The sequence below is a fragment of the Bos taurus genome, chromosome 23 (genome assembly GCF_002263795.3).
Source record: "Bos taurus isolate L1 Dominette 01449 registration number 42190680 breed Hereford chromosome 23, ARS-UCD2.0, whole genome shotgun sequence".
NCBI lineage: Eukaryota > Metazoa > Chordata > Mammalia > Artiodactyla > Bovidae > Bos > Bos taurus.
Genome location: NC_037350.1, coordinates 9299884 through 9313580, shown reverse-complemented (window position 1 = coordinate 9313580; position 13697 = coordinate 9299884). Strand labels below are relative to the sequence as shown.

The following is a 13697-nucleotide window of genomic DNA, read 5'->3' as shown; positions in this document are numbered from 1 at the left end:
TCTGAGTCTAGAGAGAAGTTCCAGATCAGCTGGTGCTATCTGATGCCAGGAAGGGCCAGGTTAACTACAGTCCAAATGCTGCATGTTACCCACTCTGCTCCACACGGCACCTCTGAGAGTTACAGCAAGGTGGCTTCTGCCCAGACATCAAAAGACACAGAGAAGCAAAGCAAGATAAACACAGCCGCTTCAGGATACGGCTTTACACCTGGGACACGGTCCCTCTGCCGTGTACCACCACACGGCTCTTGGTTGGAATGTGCTGCTCATTCCCCTCAAAGCCTTCAAGGGCTCAGGGAGGTGACTGAGGATGGTCAATTTCCACTGTAAGAATGATATGCTTATCTCGTGGGTTTTATTGATCCACTGGGTCACCAGTGGATCCAGCTGGCTAAAAATATTTAGTAGGGAAATGACAGAGGAATGGTTCTTAACCAGGGGTGACTTTGTCCCAAGGGGACATGTGGCAATGTCTGGAGACATTTTAGGTTTTCACCAAGGTTGGGGGGGTAAAACTGGCCTCTGGTGGGTAGAAGCCAGGGATGATGCCTGACATCCTACAATATGCAGACAGCCCATACAGCAAAGAGGTACCAGCCGAAAATGTCTACAGTGCTGGGGCTGAGAAATCCTAAGCCAGAGAAAACAGAAGTGGAGGTGAAGAAAGCAGAGTGACGGTCACAAGCACGGAATGCTTTATGGGATTAAGGGAAACAGTAAAGGCACACCTGGCCTGCTTGTTTGGAAAAAGGGATGATCAGTGAGCTCTGGGTTCTGGCAAGTTCAAGGACGGCCTGTCTGGGAGGCGAGTGGGCCGCAGACAGCTGTGTACGCAGAGCAGCTTGCCTGGCCCCCGCTGCAGGCAGAGCTGGCTTGTGCTTCCAGCAGAGAGGTAGCCAAGAAACTCTGGGCCACTGAGGTCACAATTCTTGGATGAAGGAAATGCCAAAAGCAGTCATAAGATAAGGACCAAAGAGTTATAGCAGGTTACAAAGAAAAGCAACAAAAATCTGTTTTTAGGTCTCTAACAATACAATAATAAAGAAATGAACTTAAACATGAGGTCATTTTCCCATAATACCTGGGAGACTCTCCCTTCAGGATCCGTCCCATGCGGGAAATCTTTCAAAGCTGTATTGCTGTGAGCTGTAGATAATTGGGGAAGGGGAGCTTCCTTCCCGTCTCAGAGCTGCTGAGACGACACCAAGGCCTGGGAGAAGTCAGGCTTTGCAGATGGCACGTGAAAGAAAAAGAAGAGCAACATACTGCCCGGAACTCCAGGAACTCCTGAGGAGCAGATGAAGACTCCTGTCAATGGGGGAGGGGCCTGGTGCAAGAAACCACTTCCTCCTGAGCTCAGGGCCCTGGAGCCTGGCTTGGAGAAACCAGCACTTACGGAGGCTCCTCAGTCTCCAAGTCACAACCCCACACCCTGAGCGCTAAGAGTCACATCCAGCTCTGCCCGACACTAATGCCGCTCCAGCACTTCCCTGGGCGTCTTCTCAGACAGCAAAGAGCCACAGAGACAGGTCAAGGGCATGAGGTGCCTAACGGCAGCCAGGGCCCCGGGAACTGCGGGAGCAGCCAGCCCCTGCCCTAAGGCTGGAGACCCGTGAGAGCAGTCTTAGCTGGGTCTCAAGCCGTTCCTCCAGCCTCGTCCTCCGTCCCTCTGTTTGCTGTTTCCCCCCTCAACCCTCTTCCTTCCCCGTCTTCATCCCTCTCCCTCCCATCCTTTCATCTGTCCCCTTCTTCTCACTCTTTTCCTCACTTCCTCTTGGTTGGTGATACTGAAACTGTCAATGGTGTCACATGAAGCTTTATCTTTCCTGCTTCTTATTTGATAAATTATGGACTTTTTAATGTGTCTTGCCAATAAAACCTAAATTCAGTTGCCTTCTAACTTTCGTGAGCCCTTTAACCTCTCTGGTGTATCAGCACCCCTAAACAACACCTGTGTATCTGTGTGTGTGCGTTACTCCACCCAGGCTCTGTGTACTTAATCTCTGTGGCTGGCAGCTCAGCATCAATTAATTTCAACAGCAACCAGAGGAACTCAGATTATACATGAGGAAGAATTTCCTCATACTTAAGACAACTGTAGTAATCTCCTACCTAATCTCTCTACCTTCATTCTATCTCCATTTAGTCAACCTTTGTGCAATATTAACATAATGACTCCTTGCTCTAAAACCATCAGCAGTCACCCATTGCCCAAAGAACATAGAGTGCAGATTTCCTCACCTGGTATTCAATGGCATCTATAAAGCTACTAGAAGTTTCCTAACAGTGGTTTCCAGAAATGTAAATTGTGAGAAAACACACTTTTCTCCTCTGAGTATTCATTTACAGGCCAGGTTACCTCACAGAAGGAATGCTAATAAAAAGCACTGCCTGGCCTGCATGGAGGCCTCTCTCCCTCCCAATGAACCACGAGTCCTGCTGCTCATACCCCTGTGCAGCCCTCTCCTGAATCTGAACCGGTCCCATGACCAAGAAGACACAAAGTGACACTGTATGACTTCCAAGGTGAGGCCCTAAGAAACCTTGCCTGTATCTCTCAGTACACTCAGTCTTTGTATATTTCTGCTCAGAACAGCTCCCATACTGTGAGAGGCACAGGGCACATGGAGAGGCCCCGTGCAGGTACCCTAGTCAAAACCGAGCATCAAGTGCCATGTGAGTGAGCCAGTGAGTGAGCCAGTGTGGACATCCAACCCGCTGGGTGTTCAGATGACTCCTGCCTTGGTCTCCACTTGACTCCAGCAACATGAGAGACCCCAAGTTAGAATTACCCAGCTGAGCCCAGTCAACCCACAGAATCATGAAAAATAATAACATGCCAATTTCACTTAAGAATGTCCTAGATGAACCAATAAAAAACTAACTTTATTAAATCATGCCCCTTGAGTGCATGTCTTTTTTTAGGCTGTGCCACGAGGCATGCACGGCCTTAGTTACCCAACCAGGGATTGAACCTGTGCCCCCTGCAGTGGAAGGGAGGAGTCTTAACCACTGGACCATGAGGAACAGGAACGTCCCAAGTACATGTCTTTTAAATGTCCTTTGTAATAAATCAGGAGTTCCAAGACTGTTCCAAAGAAAAGCAATTGTGCAACTGTGCAATTGTTTGAGTTGCAAGCTAAACTAGCCACTTTTTTTTTTCCTTCATAAAGTACCATTTTTACTTCAAACAAAAGAATAACAGCCAAATAAATTATGATTATTTAGACTGGGTGTTTAACAAACTTTTTCTTGAAAATGAAGTGAGCTATCACTTCAAGAAAAGAAACTGACAGTATGTTACCAACAATAACAAATCTAGCTTTCAAGAAAAAATCCAAATTATAGAAAGCTTGTATCCACCATTGTGAGCTTCACAGCTTCCTAATACTTGAAGGATAAAAACAGTGGTCTGAATACGATTTACTGATGTCATAAAATGAAATATGTCAACACTTAGAAAATATATATAAATCAGTGAACCAATATTTTCCAAAGACCAAAATAAAAGATCCATTCGAAGTGCAAGATGGGCCAATGGATTATAAATGTCACAAAATATGAGAAGTTTGTTGATAAGGTTTCAGACTCCACATTCCAACTAACCTTTAAGAAACTACCATTTGTCCGGTGTTGGTACAGTATTAAAGAATAATATCCATAATTATCTGCAAGAGCTATTAAAATACCCTTCTCCTTCTCAATTACTTATCTGTATGAGGTCAGATTTTCTTCATATTCTTCAACTGAGACTGTACTTCAAGAGACTGAACACAGAAATAGCTGTGAGAATCCAGCTCTTTTCTATTAAACCAGACATTAGCAAAAATGTAAAACAATGTCCCTCAACATTTTTGTTTTGGAAAATAGTTATTTTTCATTTAAAATGTCATTTGTGATAAATGTAATGGTTGTATTATTATATTAAATGAATTCATAAATTAGTAATTTTAAAAACTGCCTTGGTTTTAATTTCCAATACAGTAAACAAAAGTTCATGACATCCTTAACAATTTTTAAGAGCATGAAGTTGACTTCAGAATAAACCAGCTTCCTTTCAAGGTGGCCAATCTGACACCCAGTTTCTTTAAGGACAAAGCCAACCCTCACGGATGACTCGCTCCTATCAATGAGTGTCCTTGTACGGCACATGTTTTTAGTACTCACTGGCTCTCAGTGTTCAAAAAATGTTTTTATGCATATGTCCAGGCCGTGAGGACAGCCATGGACCAGGTCTGAAATCATCTGTCACAGCATCTGGCCCCAAAAAAGTGCCTTAGGTGGGAAAGACTAAGATGACAACACCAGTTTTTTGAGATTAACACTGAAAAATCCAATAAAGCTACAGCCTCATCTTTGCCAGTGGAAACTAAAGAAAGAAAACTTCCGGCTGGGGGCGGGAGCTCAAAGTTAAGAGATGAACAGGACAACTGACCCTGGACATGGACAACAGCTGCCACTGTGGCGAGCTCCTGCCCAAACAAATGACCAAGCAAATCAAGTCAACGCAGCAGTTCTCCCTGACTCTGGGGAACTTCCCTCTCTGCCTTCTCTTAGAGAACCTCAGAAGTCCTCCCAGATCTTCCTCCTTCCACACTCACATTTCCTTCAAAGAAAAAGACTTGGTATGGGATTAATAGGAGGGGCCCTTGCCTGAGACCTTCCTGCAAGATCCACAAACAGCCTGACCCCCACAGACTGTCAGACTCATGAGCTCAGCACCCTGTTTGGCAACAGGAAAACCCACGGGGTGTTAGAGGCAGAGAAAGGGAAGTGAAACCCATAAACAGCTATTAAAACTACTGAGCTTCAGAGATTAAAACAAATCAAACAGGAGCCCCACATTTCCCCTGGCCCCCAGCAGAGACCCCACCACGGCCAGGCTTCCCAGATAGTTGGGACAATGAACGTCGAATTCCATGGCGCTCCCCTTCTGAGAGTTTACAAAACCTGCCAGGCATCCTGAGAGCCAAATAGGGAAACAGCAATGGGAAGTGCGGAGCATTGTTCTGACTCTCCTGAGGACCTGATATCCCAGCAGAGATGCTAGAAACAATTCTACGTATCACGCCCAGCTCCCACATACATGCCAGCAAACTACAGACCCATGAACAGGGACAGAATCTAATTTCTTACCATCATCATTTTCCAAGTGCCTAGTAATACACGTGGCGCACAGCAGGCACTCAAAAATGTTTGTTGCATAAATGGAAGAGAAAAGTGCACACCATCATTGTGGCCTGGCACCCGTATGGACAGAGAAGAAAGTCCGTACCTTTATTCATTCAATATTTATTTAGCATTTCCTCTGTACCAGACACTGTCCTAGACACAACAGGAAATAAAATAAGACCCCGCCCTTGTGGAGTTTATGTTTCAGTGAGTGTAAAGGTGAAAAGCTTAATGCTCCTCAAAAAAACCATGTTTAAGCCACAGATTCAATAATTATTTAATTAATTACTGTCACTACCAGATGCAGTGACAGGCGCCTGGGATCTGGGACCCCGCGCTAGAGAAATCACATCCATCAGTTGTCAGAGGCCCCGAGGTAAGAAAGACAGGATTACCTCTTTGGTGCATCTGTCCTCATCTGTCGGTGAACAGAAGCCACTGCGTGAGTACCATGTGCATACCCCAAAACACCACACAAGGCTGCAGGAGTGAAAGAAACCGCACATCTTTAGCTGAGAGGCACCGGGGGTCAGAAAAACAGCTCTGATACATTATAATGAAACACGAGGGCTCAGAGGGTGCTCCCAGGATGGCTCCTTCTCTGTCACTGACACATACCCTGAGATGTTGTGATTCTGAACCTGAGTCAGCAAATATTTCCCAATCCTGGAAGTCATCTGCTCATTTCCAAGTCAGCAGACACCGGCTTTGCTGCTTCTACCAGGTGGGTGGGAGGAGCTGGTGAGGTGAGGGAGAAGCCGGAGTCCAACACTCCCCATGGGTGGCAGCTCATAAACGGAGATGGCCTGAGTCATACTTGATTCCTTGACCAGAGCCCAGTGGAGACAGCACTCGAGTCACACCCTCATCACCAGCCTCTGAGCCATGAAGGCCAAGGGCCATGTGCCACGGAAGAAGACCCGGTATCTGAAACCTGATGCGAGAGGCCGTCTTCTCCCTGCCAGGCTCAAGCGTGTGCCCAGCTCTCCTGACATCACCGAACTCAGCTGCTGCGAGTGGCTCCTCCCTCTGGATCCAAAGGCACAGAGGAAGGCCCTGTAGTTTGGCTTCCCAGCCTGCAGGCAGCACCCTAGGAGGTGGGCCTCAGTGACAGAAGACAGCTGAAGCCTTTAGCAGCCAAAGGGCCAGGCCCTCCTGAGAGAAGCTGCACCATCCCAGGACACGCCGGGAGCTGCAGGCCCTGGGGACAGCTTGCACAACAGCCAGGACAGTGGCATTCTGTCCAAAAAAAGAGGCCTACGAGCTTCCCAGGCCAGGGCCCAACACTGGCTGTCCTCTCACCGGGCCCTGGGGAGCGGGCTCTGAGGGACCACAGGTAGGACTGGAAGGCTGAGTGGGGGGCAACTCTTCCTGAGTACTTGGAGGAGGAAAGCAGAAGTGGAGAGGTGAGGAGAAAGGCAGCCGAACAAAAGAGCGGGTCACTGAACTAAGGAGCTGCTGGGCTACCCCATCTGTGGGATAATGTCAGGGGCCTGTCTGCCGAGCTCTGCAAAAATCACCGAATGGGCACTTGGTCGTGGATAATGACGACTACCTACGCAGAAGACGATGGGGTGAACAAACTGCAAGAAGCTATCTGGCCGGAGCTGCTGGTGCCCAAGCTGCTCCCCAAGGACTGGGCCTGACTTCCTCTTGGGCCCTTCTTACTGGCCACCTCAGTGGAGAGTGCTACCAGTGGGTAAGCAGCCAGAGCAGCAGCAAACAGCTCAAAAGAGTTGGATAAACTCCTGGGGAGCCAGATGCTGGACAAAAGGACCACCAAACACACAACCCCAGCTTCATCAGAAGGATTCACCAGAGGGACGTTTCCTATAGGAACAAGGGATCCCTTTTGGTCCTGTCTGCCCAAATCCTTCCCCTAGTGCTGCTTGGGAAAGGGGACTGGCTCAGCCTTCCACAGCCCTATTCACTCTCACAGAAAAGGGTCTGTGCACAGGAGGGCTCCAAAACTTTAAAGTTTGGTCTGGCCGATTCAGTTGGCTCTCCACCACAGCTCCTGAAGGCTGCCAATTCTGTGTTCAATTCTGGCTCAAAGGCAGAGAGCACGATCCTCAAAAGAGGAGACCCAGAAACCCAGAGCCAGGTGAAACAACAGGCTTTCATTTTTGAACCTGCGAGTGGGTCACGCTTTCAGAATCCTTCAAGATCAGACTGGACAGAGACAGAGGATATGTTATTTCCTCAACATCTCCTGAGTCCCTGAGAGGACTAACACCAAAGAAAGGAGCTCAAACTGAACTAACACATTTGTGACGAACTTTCACCTTGGCAAGAAGTTTAAACATCCAGATGCACCACGAACATGGTGGGTTCTCCAGCCCCAGAGAAGACGATGCCTGTGACTGGAAGCAAGGCAAGCTCCTGGCACTGTCTTCCTAATGCAGACCCACAGACTGCTCCGGCAGATATGACCTGATAGCCTCAGCTACGCCTGGGCAAGGGGAACAGAGCCTCAGTGTCAGCCTCCCTCTTAGAGCCACAGGAAACGAAGCTCCCAAGGGAAACAGAGGGAGAAAAACCTTCAGGAGAACCTGCTCAGTGATTTGACATCAGAAGCCCAGAACACACTCAGTGGGTTAAGAGATGCATGAGGGAAAAAGCAGCAGGTGGTTTGAGCCACCAATAACAAACGGGATAGATAGCTGCCGGCCCCAGGGCTATCAGGCTGGCAATCTGTTTCAAAACTTGAACAGGAAAAAAATGTTCTGGAGCCAGTACAGAGGAAACAGGTTGAGGTCCACAGGCATTCTCTGGAGACTTCTCTTAGCTCTCTGGGATGGGCATAGGGTGGAGGGCGGGAGGAAGGGCAGAGACAGGCTGGGGTATCATGGTTTAAATGTGTATAATATGTCCAGAGTGTAAAGCCACAAAGCCCTGTTTCCTGGAAGGGGAAAAGAGTTGGACAAGGCCTCCAACTGCCCCTGGCACACACCCAATTCAGCGGCTGGTCTCTCCTCAAGGGTTCCTGGAAGTCAACAAACCCATAAAGGGGAAGTACTCAGCTGAGACTGGGAGAATGTTCTATAAACTGGACATTATCCCTGACGCAACACCCTAGTAAATTCTCCCACACAGACACACGTTATATTCACCTCAGACATTCAGAGCCTTACTTCAATCAAGGGGCTGCACAGCCTACCCCACGTGGATCTCATCTGTGGGTCATGGGAAAACAAAGTAGTGTCTGGAGCTTAATGCTTCTCCCAGAAGCAGAGGCAAGGAACTGGGAGGGAAAGGGAGGTGGATGACAGGAATGCAAGAGACAGGGCTGACTAGAAAGAAATCCTGAGAGTGGGGCAAAAAAAACAGGGCTTCTGCGGGGAACCAGGGTAGGAAAGGCTTAGGTAGACAGGGATTGAAGGCATGGGCTGAAAAAGCCAAGTAACAAGGTGAGAAAGCTGTGGGGGAGGAGTAATAGTGACGGGGGTGGGGGTGGGGGTGGAGGGCAGGCAATTGGAGGAAAGAGAAGACGGGGATGGGGAAAGAGAGCAAAGACTGGGAGGGCAAGGATAGGAGGACGAAGACAAGGATGATGAGGCGGGGGTGGGCGCAGAAGCTCTCCAAGGAGACCCTGGGCAGAGAGGGTCAAGGCTTTGGGGACACCAAAGAAGGGATGGAGGAAGAGATGAGAGGCAAGGGTGGGAGGGGACCCAGAGCCTGAGACGCCGGCTCTCAGAACACAGAAGTGGGAAGAGGCGAAGACACGAGGCCCAGAAGGGGCCGCAGAAGTCTGGGGGTCGAGGGGAGGAGGCCCACGGTTAGGGCTCGAAAAGCGACGGGCGTCCAAAGGCTGGGGGCGCAACGGCAGCGGGGCGGCGTGCCCGGAGAGCCACGGACAGCCGCGGCCCGCCCGGGCCCGAGTGACGGGAAGCGACGGCCGCCGGGTCGGCGGACCCCCTGCGCCTCTCGCCCCTCACTCCACTCCCCGCAGGGCCTCGCGCACCAGCCTCGCTGCTCGCCTCAGCCCGGGCCCGCGGCTCTCCCGCCTCCGCCGACCCACTTCCCAGGACCCGGACTGACCTGTCTCGGCTGCCCCAGCGCCGCCGTCGCCGCCGTTCCGCAGGCTCCGCAGGCGCCTCCGGCTCCTGCCAAAACTTTTCCCATTAATCCCCGGCTCCGCGCGGCTGCCGCGGCGTCACACGCTGCGCGGCCCGGCCCCGCCCCCGCCAGAGCGACGTCACCGGGCCGCTCGTCCACGCCCCCTTTTTCCACGCCCCCTTCCGCTTCGACCGCGGCCAATCACCGCACATCTGGGATCCGCCCCCTGACCCTGCCGCTCCGCCCACCGCACGCTGCGCCGGGCCCACCTGCAGCGCCCTCTGGTGCCCAGGGAGGAGCCGGGGCGGAAGCTCCAGGACCAGTAAGACACGTCTGGCAGATATCACAGAAGAGGACTGGAACTTGGAAGGGAACGTAGCAATTATTTTAGCACAGTCAGTCTCCTTATCCTTCCAGGGAAGAAACAGCCCCAGAGAAGGTGTGTGACTTGCAGTGAGAGGCAATACGGAGGCTGGAACCTGGATATTCCGCTGAAGAAGACTATGCTCCCTCTGATTTTCACAAAAGGGCTTTGTCCTTCAAGTTCAGTTCGTTCAGTTCGGTCGCTCAGTCGTGTCCGACTCTTTGCGACCCCATGGACTGCAGCAAGCCAGGCTTCCCTGTTCATCGCCAATACCCGGAGCGTACTGAAACTCATGTCCATCGAGTCGGTGATGCCATCCAACCATCTCATCCTCTGTCGTCCCTTTCTCCTCCCTCCTTCAATCTTTCCCAGCATCAGGATCTTTTCCAATGAGTCAGTTATTTCCATCAGGTGGCCAAAGTATTGGAGTTTCAGCTTCAGCATCAGTCCTTCCAATGAATATTCAGGACTGATTTCCCTTAGGATGGACTGGTTGGATCTCCTTGCAGTCCAAGGGACTCTCAAGAGTCGTCTCCAACACCACAGTTCAAAAGAATCAATTCTTCGGCCTTTAAGAGGCTTCTGTAACTAGAAATTTGGACTTCCCTGGTGATTCAGTCGGTAAAGAATCCGGGTGCAATGCGGAGACCCAGATTTGATGCCTGGGTGGGGAAGATTCCCCTAGAGAAGGAAATGGCAACCCACTCTAGTATTCTTGCCTGGGAAATCCCATGGACATAGGAGCCTGCCGAACTACAGTCCGTGGTGTTGCAGAGTCGGACACGACTGAGCGACTAAACCACCACAACTAGAAATTTGTGGTTCTGGATTTCTTACTTATCTTCCTATTCATCTAATATACTTGCCCTGTAAATGGGGAACATCCTTCCTTCTGTTGTAGAAAATTCTGTTGTCCCTTTTTAATCCAGGTCTTTAGGACCTGGAAGGGACTTGTCATCCCAACCTTCAGATATACCATAAAAAGGTACTTAGCAGGGACGTCCCTGGTGGTCCAGTGGCTAAGACTCTGCTCTCCCAATGTAGATGGGCTGGATTTGATTCCTGCTCTGGGAACTATATCCTGCATGCAGCAACTAAAGATCCAGTGCAGCCATAAATGATTGTTGTTAGTTTGTTGTTTTTTTGTAAAGTACCTAGCAGCTGGGATGCAGTCTTTAAAAAATAAATAAATATTTATCGGCTTCTCTGAGTCTTCATTTATGCATGCGGGCTTTCTCTAGTTCCTTTTAGTTGTGGTAGCCAGGCTTCTCATTGCAATGTCTTTTCTTGTGCAGCAGGGACTCTAGGGGCACAGGCTTCAGCAATTGTGGCCTATGGTCTCAGTAGTTGTGGTGCATGGGCTCGGTTGCCCTGAAGCAGGTGAAATCATTCCAGATCAGGGATGGAACCCATGTCCCCTGCATTAGCAGGGAGATTCTTTTTTTTTTTTTTTAATTTTATTTGTATTTTAACACCAAAAACATTTTGTGTTGGGGTATAGCCGATTAACAATATTGTGATAGTTTCAGGTGAACAATGAAGGGACTCAGCCATACATATACATGTATCCATTCTCCAGGCAGATGGATTCTTGACCACTGGACCACCTGGGAAGTCCCTGGAAGGCAATCTTATGAAAGAGATTGGATTTGTCATCTGGAGTTGAACAAACTCTGTAGGTATATTATCTCCTCTCCATCATCTTTAAAATAAAGATTACACTCCGCTCTCTCATATACTCCCCAGGATACACCCTCAGATATCTGGTTAATAGAACTGAGTGATTTTTTTCTCTCTGCTTCTCTCTTTCCCGACCTCACCCCCCACTTTGTGAAATGAATGTGCAATACTTTTGTAATTCAGACGTCAACCTCCTTGCCTTTGAGATGGAAGGAAGAATGGGTTGTGGAAGTCAAAGCCTTCCCTAAGATTTCTGCAAATTTCTGGGGGATTTATATTCTCATAAATCTCTCTGCCTCCAGGCTTCAGCTTCTGCGAGGCTGTTGCAGTCACAGTTCAGAAATGTAGAGACGAAACTCAGCCCCTCCTGAGGACTGCCCAAACCTCTTCCCACACAAAACATTCATGGGTATAGATGGTATGATGCTCCGGGCCCTGGGGCAGGATCACATGATGCATTGCAAATAGTTTAAACTCACACAGCTGACATTCTTCGCAAAGTTGATGTTTTCTGATTGGCGTTTTTCCCCTTAGGGCCTGGCTTTTTCCCAAATTACTACCTCTCCTCCCTGCCCCACCATTCTCCCTTCTGCCCAACTGTGTCCAGAGAAAAAAACAAATCCCTCTGGCTTTCTAGGCGCATCTCTTCATTGCTAGGGTTCTTGCCAACATTCATGCCCTGAAGATCTCACTTCCTTCCTTTAAAAGACTCATTTCCCCTAAAGACAGCTCCTTCTCTAAAAGAAATTCTGGGAACACTGTTAAGATAGTACATTTTTTATTCCTTTTTTTTTTTTTTTTAACCTTGCCACAAGTCATGTGGGATCCTGGTTCCCCTATCAGGGATCGAACCAGTATCCCCGACATTGAAAACATGGAGTCCCAACCACTGGACCACCAGGGAAGTCCCAAAGATAGTACATTTTTTTTTTTTTTTGATAGTACATTTTAAACCTCACTTCATTTTTATACTAAAAGTATGTGTGTGTGTATATATATATATTCACCTAAATCAGTTAGCTTCTGTTGCCTGAGTCCAAAACAGACCAATACAGCTTCCCCAGATCTTCATTTTGACTAGATTTGCCCACAGGCATAGCTCACAATGGGAATATTTGGTTCCTGCCAAGCCTTTTCAGACCAGCCAGAGAGCTCAGCTACCAAAACCTGCTGTGATGCCCAATTACAGTGTAACGGAATGGTAACTTACGGTGTGGAATAAGGCTAGACCTGCTTTGAATTTTTGGATCCGGTTGCCTCCACAGCCATTTCAAGATCCAGCCAGCAGATGGAGTCCTCCTTGGCCTCCTGAAATCGGCCTCCTCAGCCCTTCTCTGTCCTCAGCTACAGCAGGGGCCAGAGAGGCATCACTGAGCTGGTGCCTCTTTGGCCCGGAGTGACACTGGGCTTGAGAAATAGGCACTTTATGTATCCTGACAACAGTTTGCAAAAAGCCTGTTACATTCCAGCCCTTCCAGTCCATTGCCCGACCTCCCCAACCCTCAGAGTGGTGACCTGGGGCAGCAATGAGCACTTTGCACATGGCCTCAAGTTTATAGGTATCTTTGAAGGCATCAGAGATTGGATACATTCTCCTTCGTCCAGGATATTGGTAAGGTCAAGGGCATTCTTTTCTAACCCTGCAATCAAAAGACAGCAAAATATCTTCTCCTGCTCCTAAAAATGTCCCTCAGGACTGTCAGCTTCTCATGCCAGTCCCAGTTCAGGGTGGTTTTCTTTTCCCTGCCTCGCCACAACCAGCAACACCTCCCGTGTCCCGTCATAGAATGGTCAAAAGCTGGGAATGGACTCCGGTTACAGGTGAGGAGACCGAGGTTTAGAGATTGTCCTGCCACCTCAAGTCTAAACACTACCTGGCTTCCAAGAATGTTTAATCAGTTCCCGTTCTATCTTTCTAGTCACAGTCTTTTGTAGTTAGTAGTCTTCAAAATTTTTGCCCCTCTACCCCTAAAAGAATATATAAGAACTAATGCAGCTCCTTGCACATTCTTAAGGTGACATCTAATGTTTTTCATATTGGTTTCAAACAGTTGCAGAGTATGGATGTAATTTCTGCTGCTGCTGCTGCTGCTAAGTCACTTCAGTCGTGTCCGACTCTGTGTGACCCCATGGACTGCAGCCCACCAGGCTCCCCTGTCCCTGGGATTCTCCAGGCAAGAATACTGGAGTGGCTTGCCATTTCCTTCTCCAATGCATGAAAGTGAAAAGTGAAAGTGAAGTCGCTCAGTCATGTCTGACTCTTAGCAACCCCATGGACTGCAGCCTACTAGGCATCTCCGTCCATGGGATTTTCCAGGCAGCAGTACTGGAGTGGGGTGCCATTGCCTTCTCTGGATGTAATTTCTACTAGTTTATAAACATTAACATCTTATTATAAAACTACTATGGCGGGCGTATGTAC

General features: G+C 48.9%; 1 protein-coding gene across 5 annotated transcripts in view; it reads right to left on the bottom strand.

The window, feature by feature from the left end:
* Positions 1-9304, bottom strand: part of PPARD (peroxisome proliferator activated receptor delta) — an 85654-nt gene extending 76350 nt beyond the window's left edge. For 3 of the 5 annotated variants that reach the window (XM_059880228.1, XM_059880230.1, XM_024983411.2), the window contains exons 1-2: positions 9214-9304; positions 5568-5652 (exon numbers count right to left, since the gene is read on the bottom strand). Coding sequence is in view for 1 of the 5 variants with exons in the window: in XM_024983407.2 (XP_024839175.1) it covers positions 9214-9297 (84 nt within the window). In the remaining 4 variants the exon portion in view is untranslated. 5 annotated transcript variants of the gene reach the window in all.
* Positions 9305-13697: the final 4393 nt, after the last annotated feature.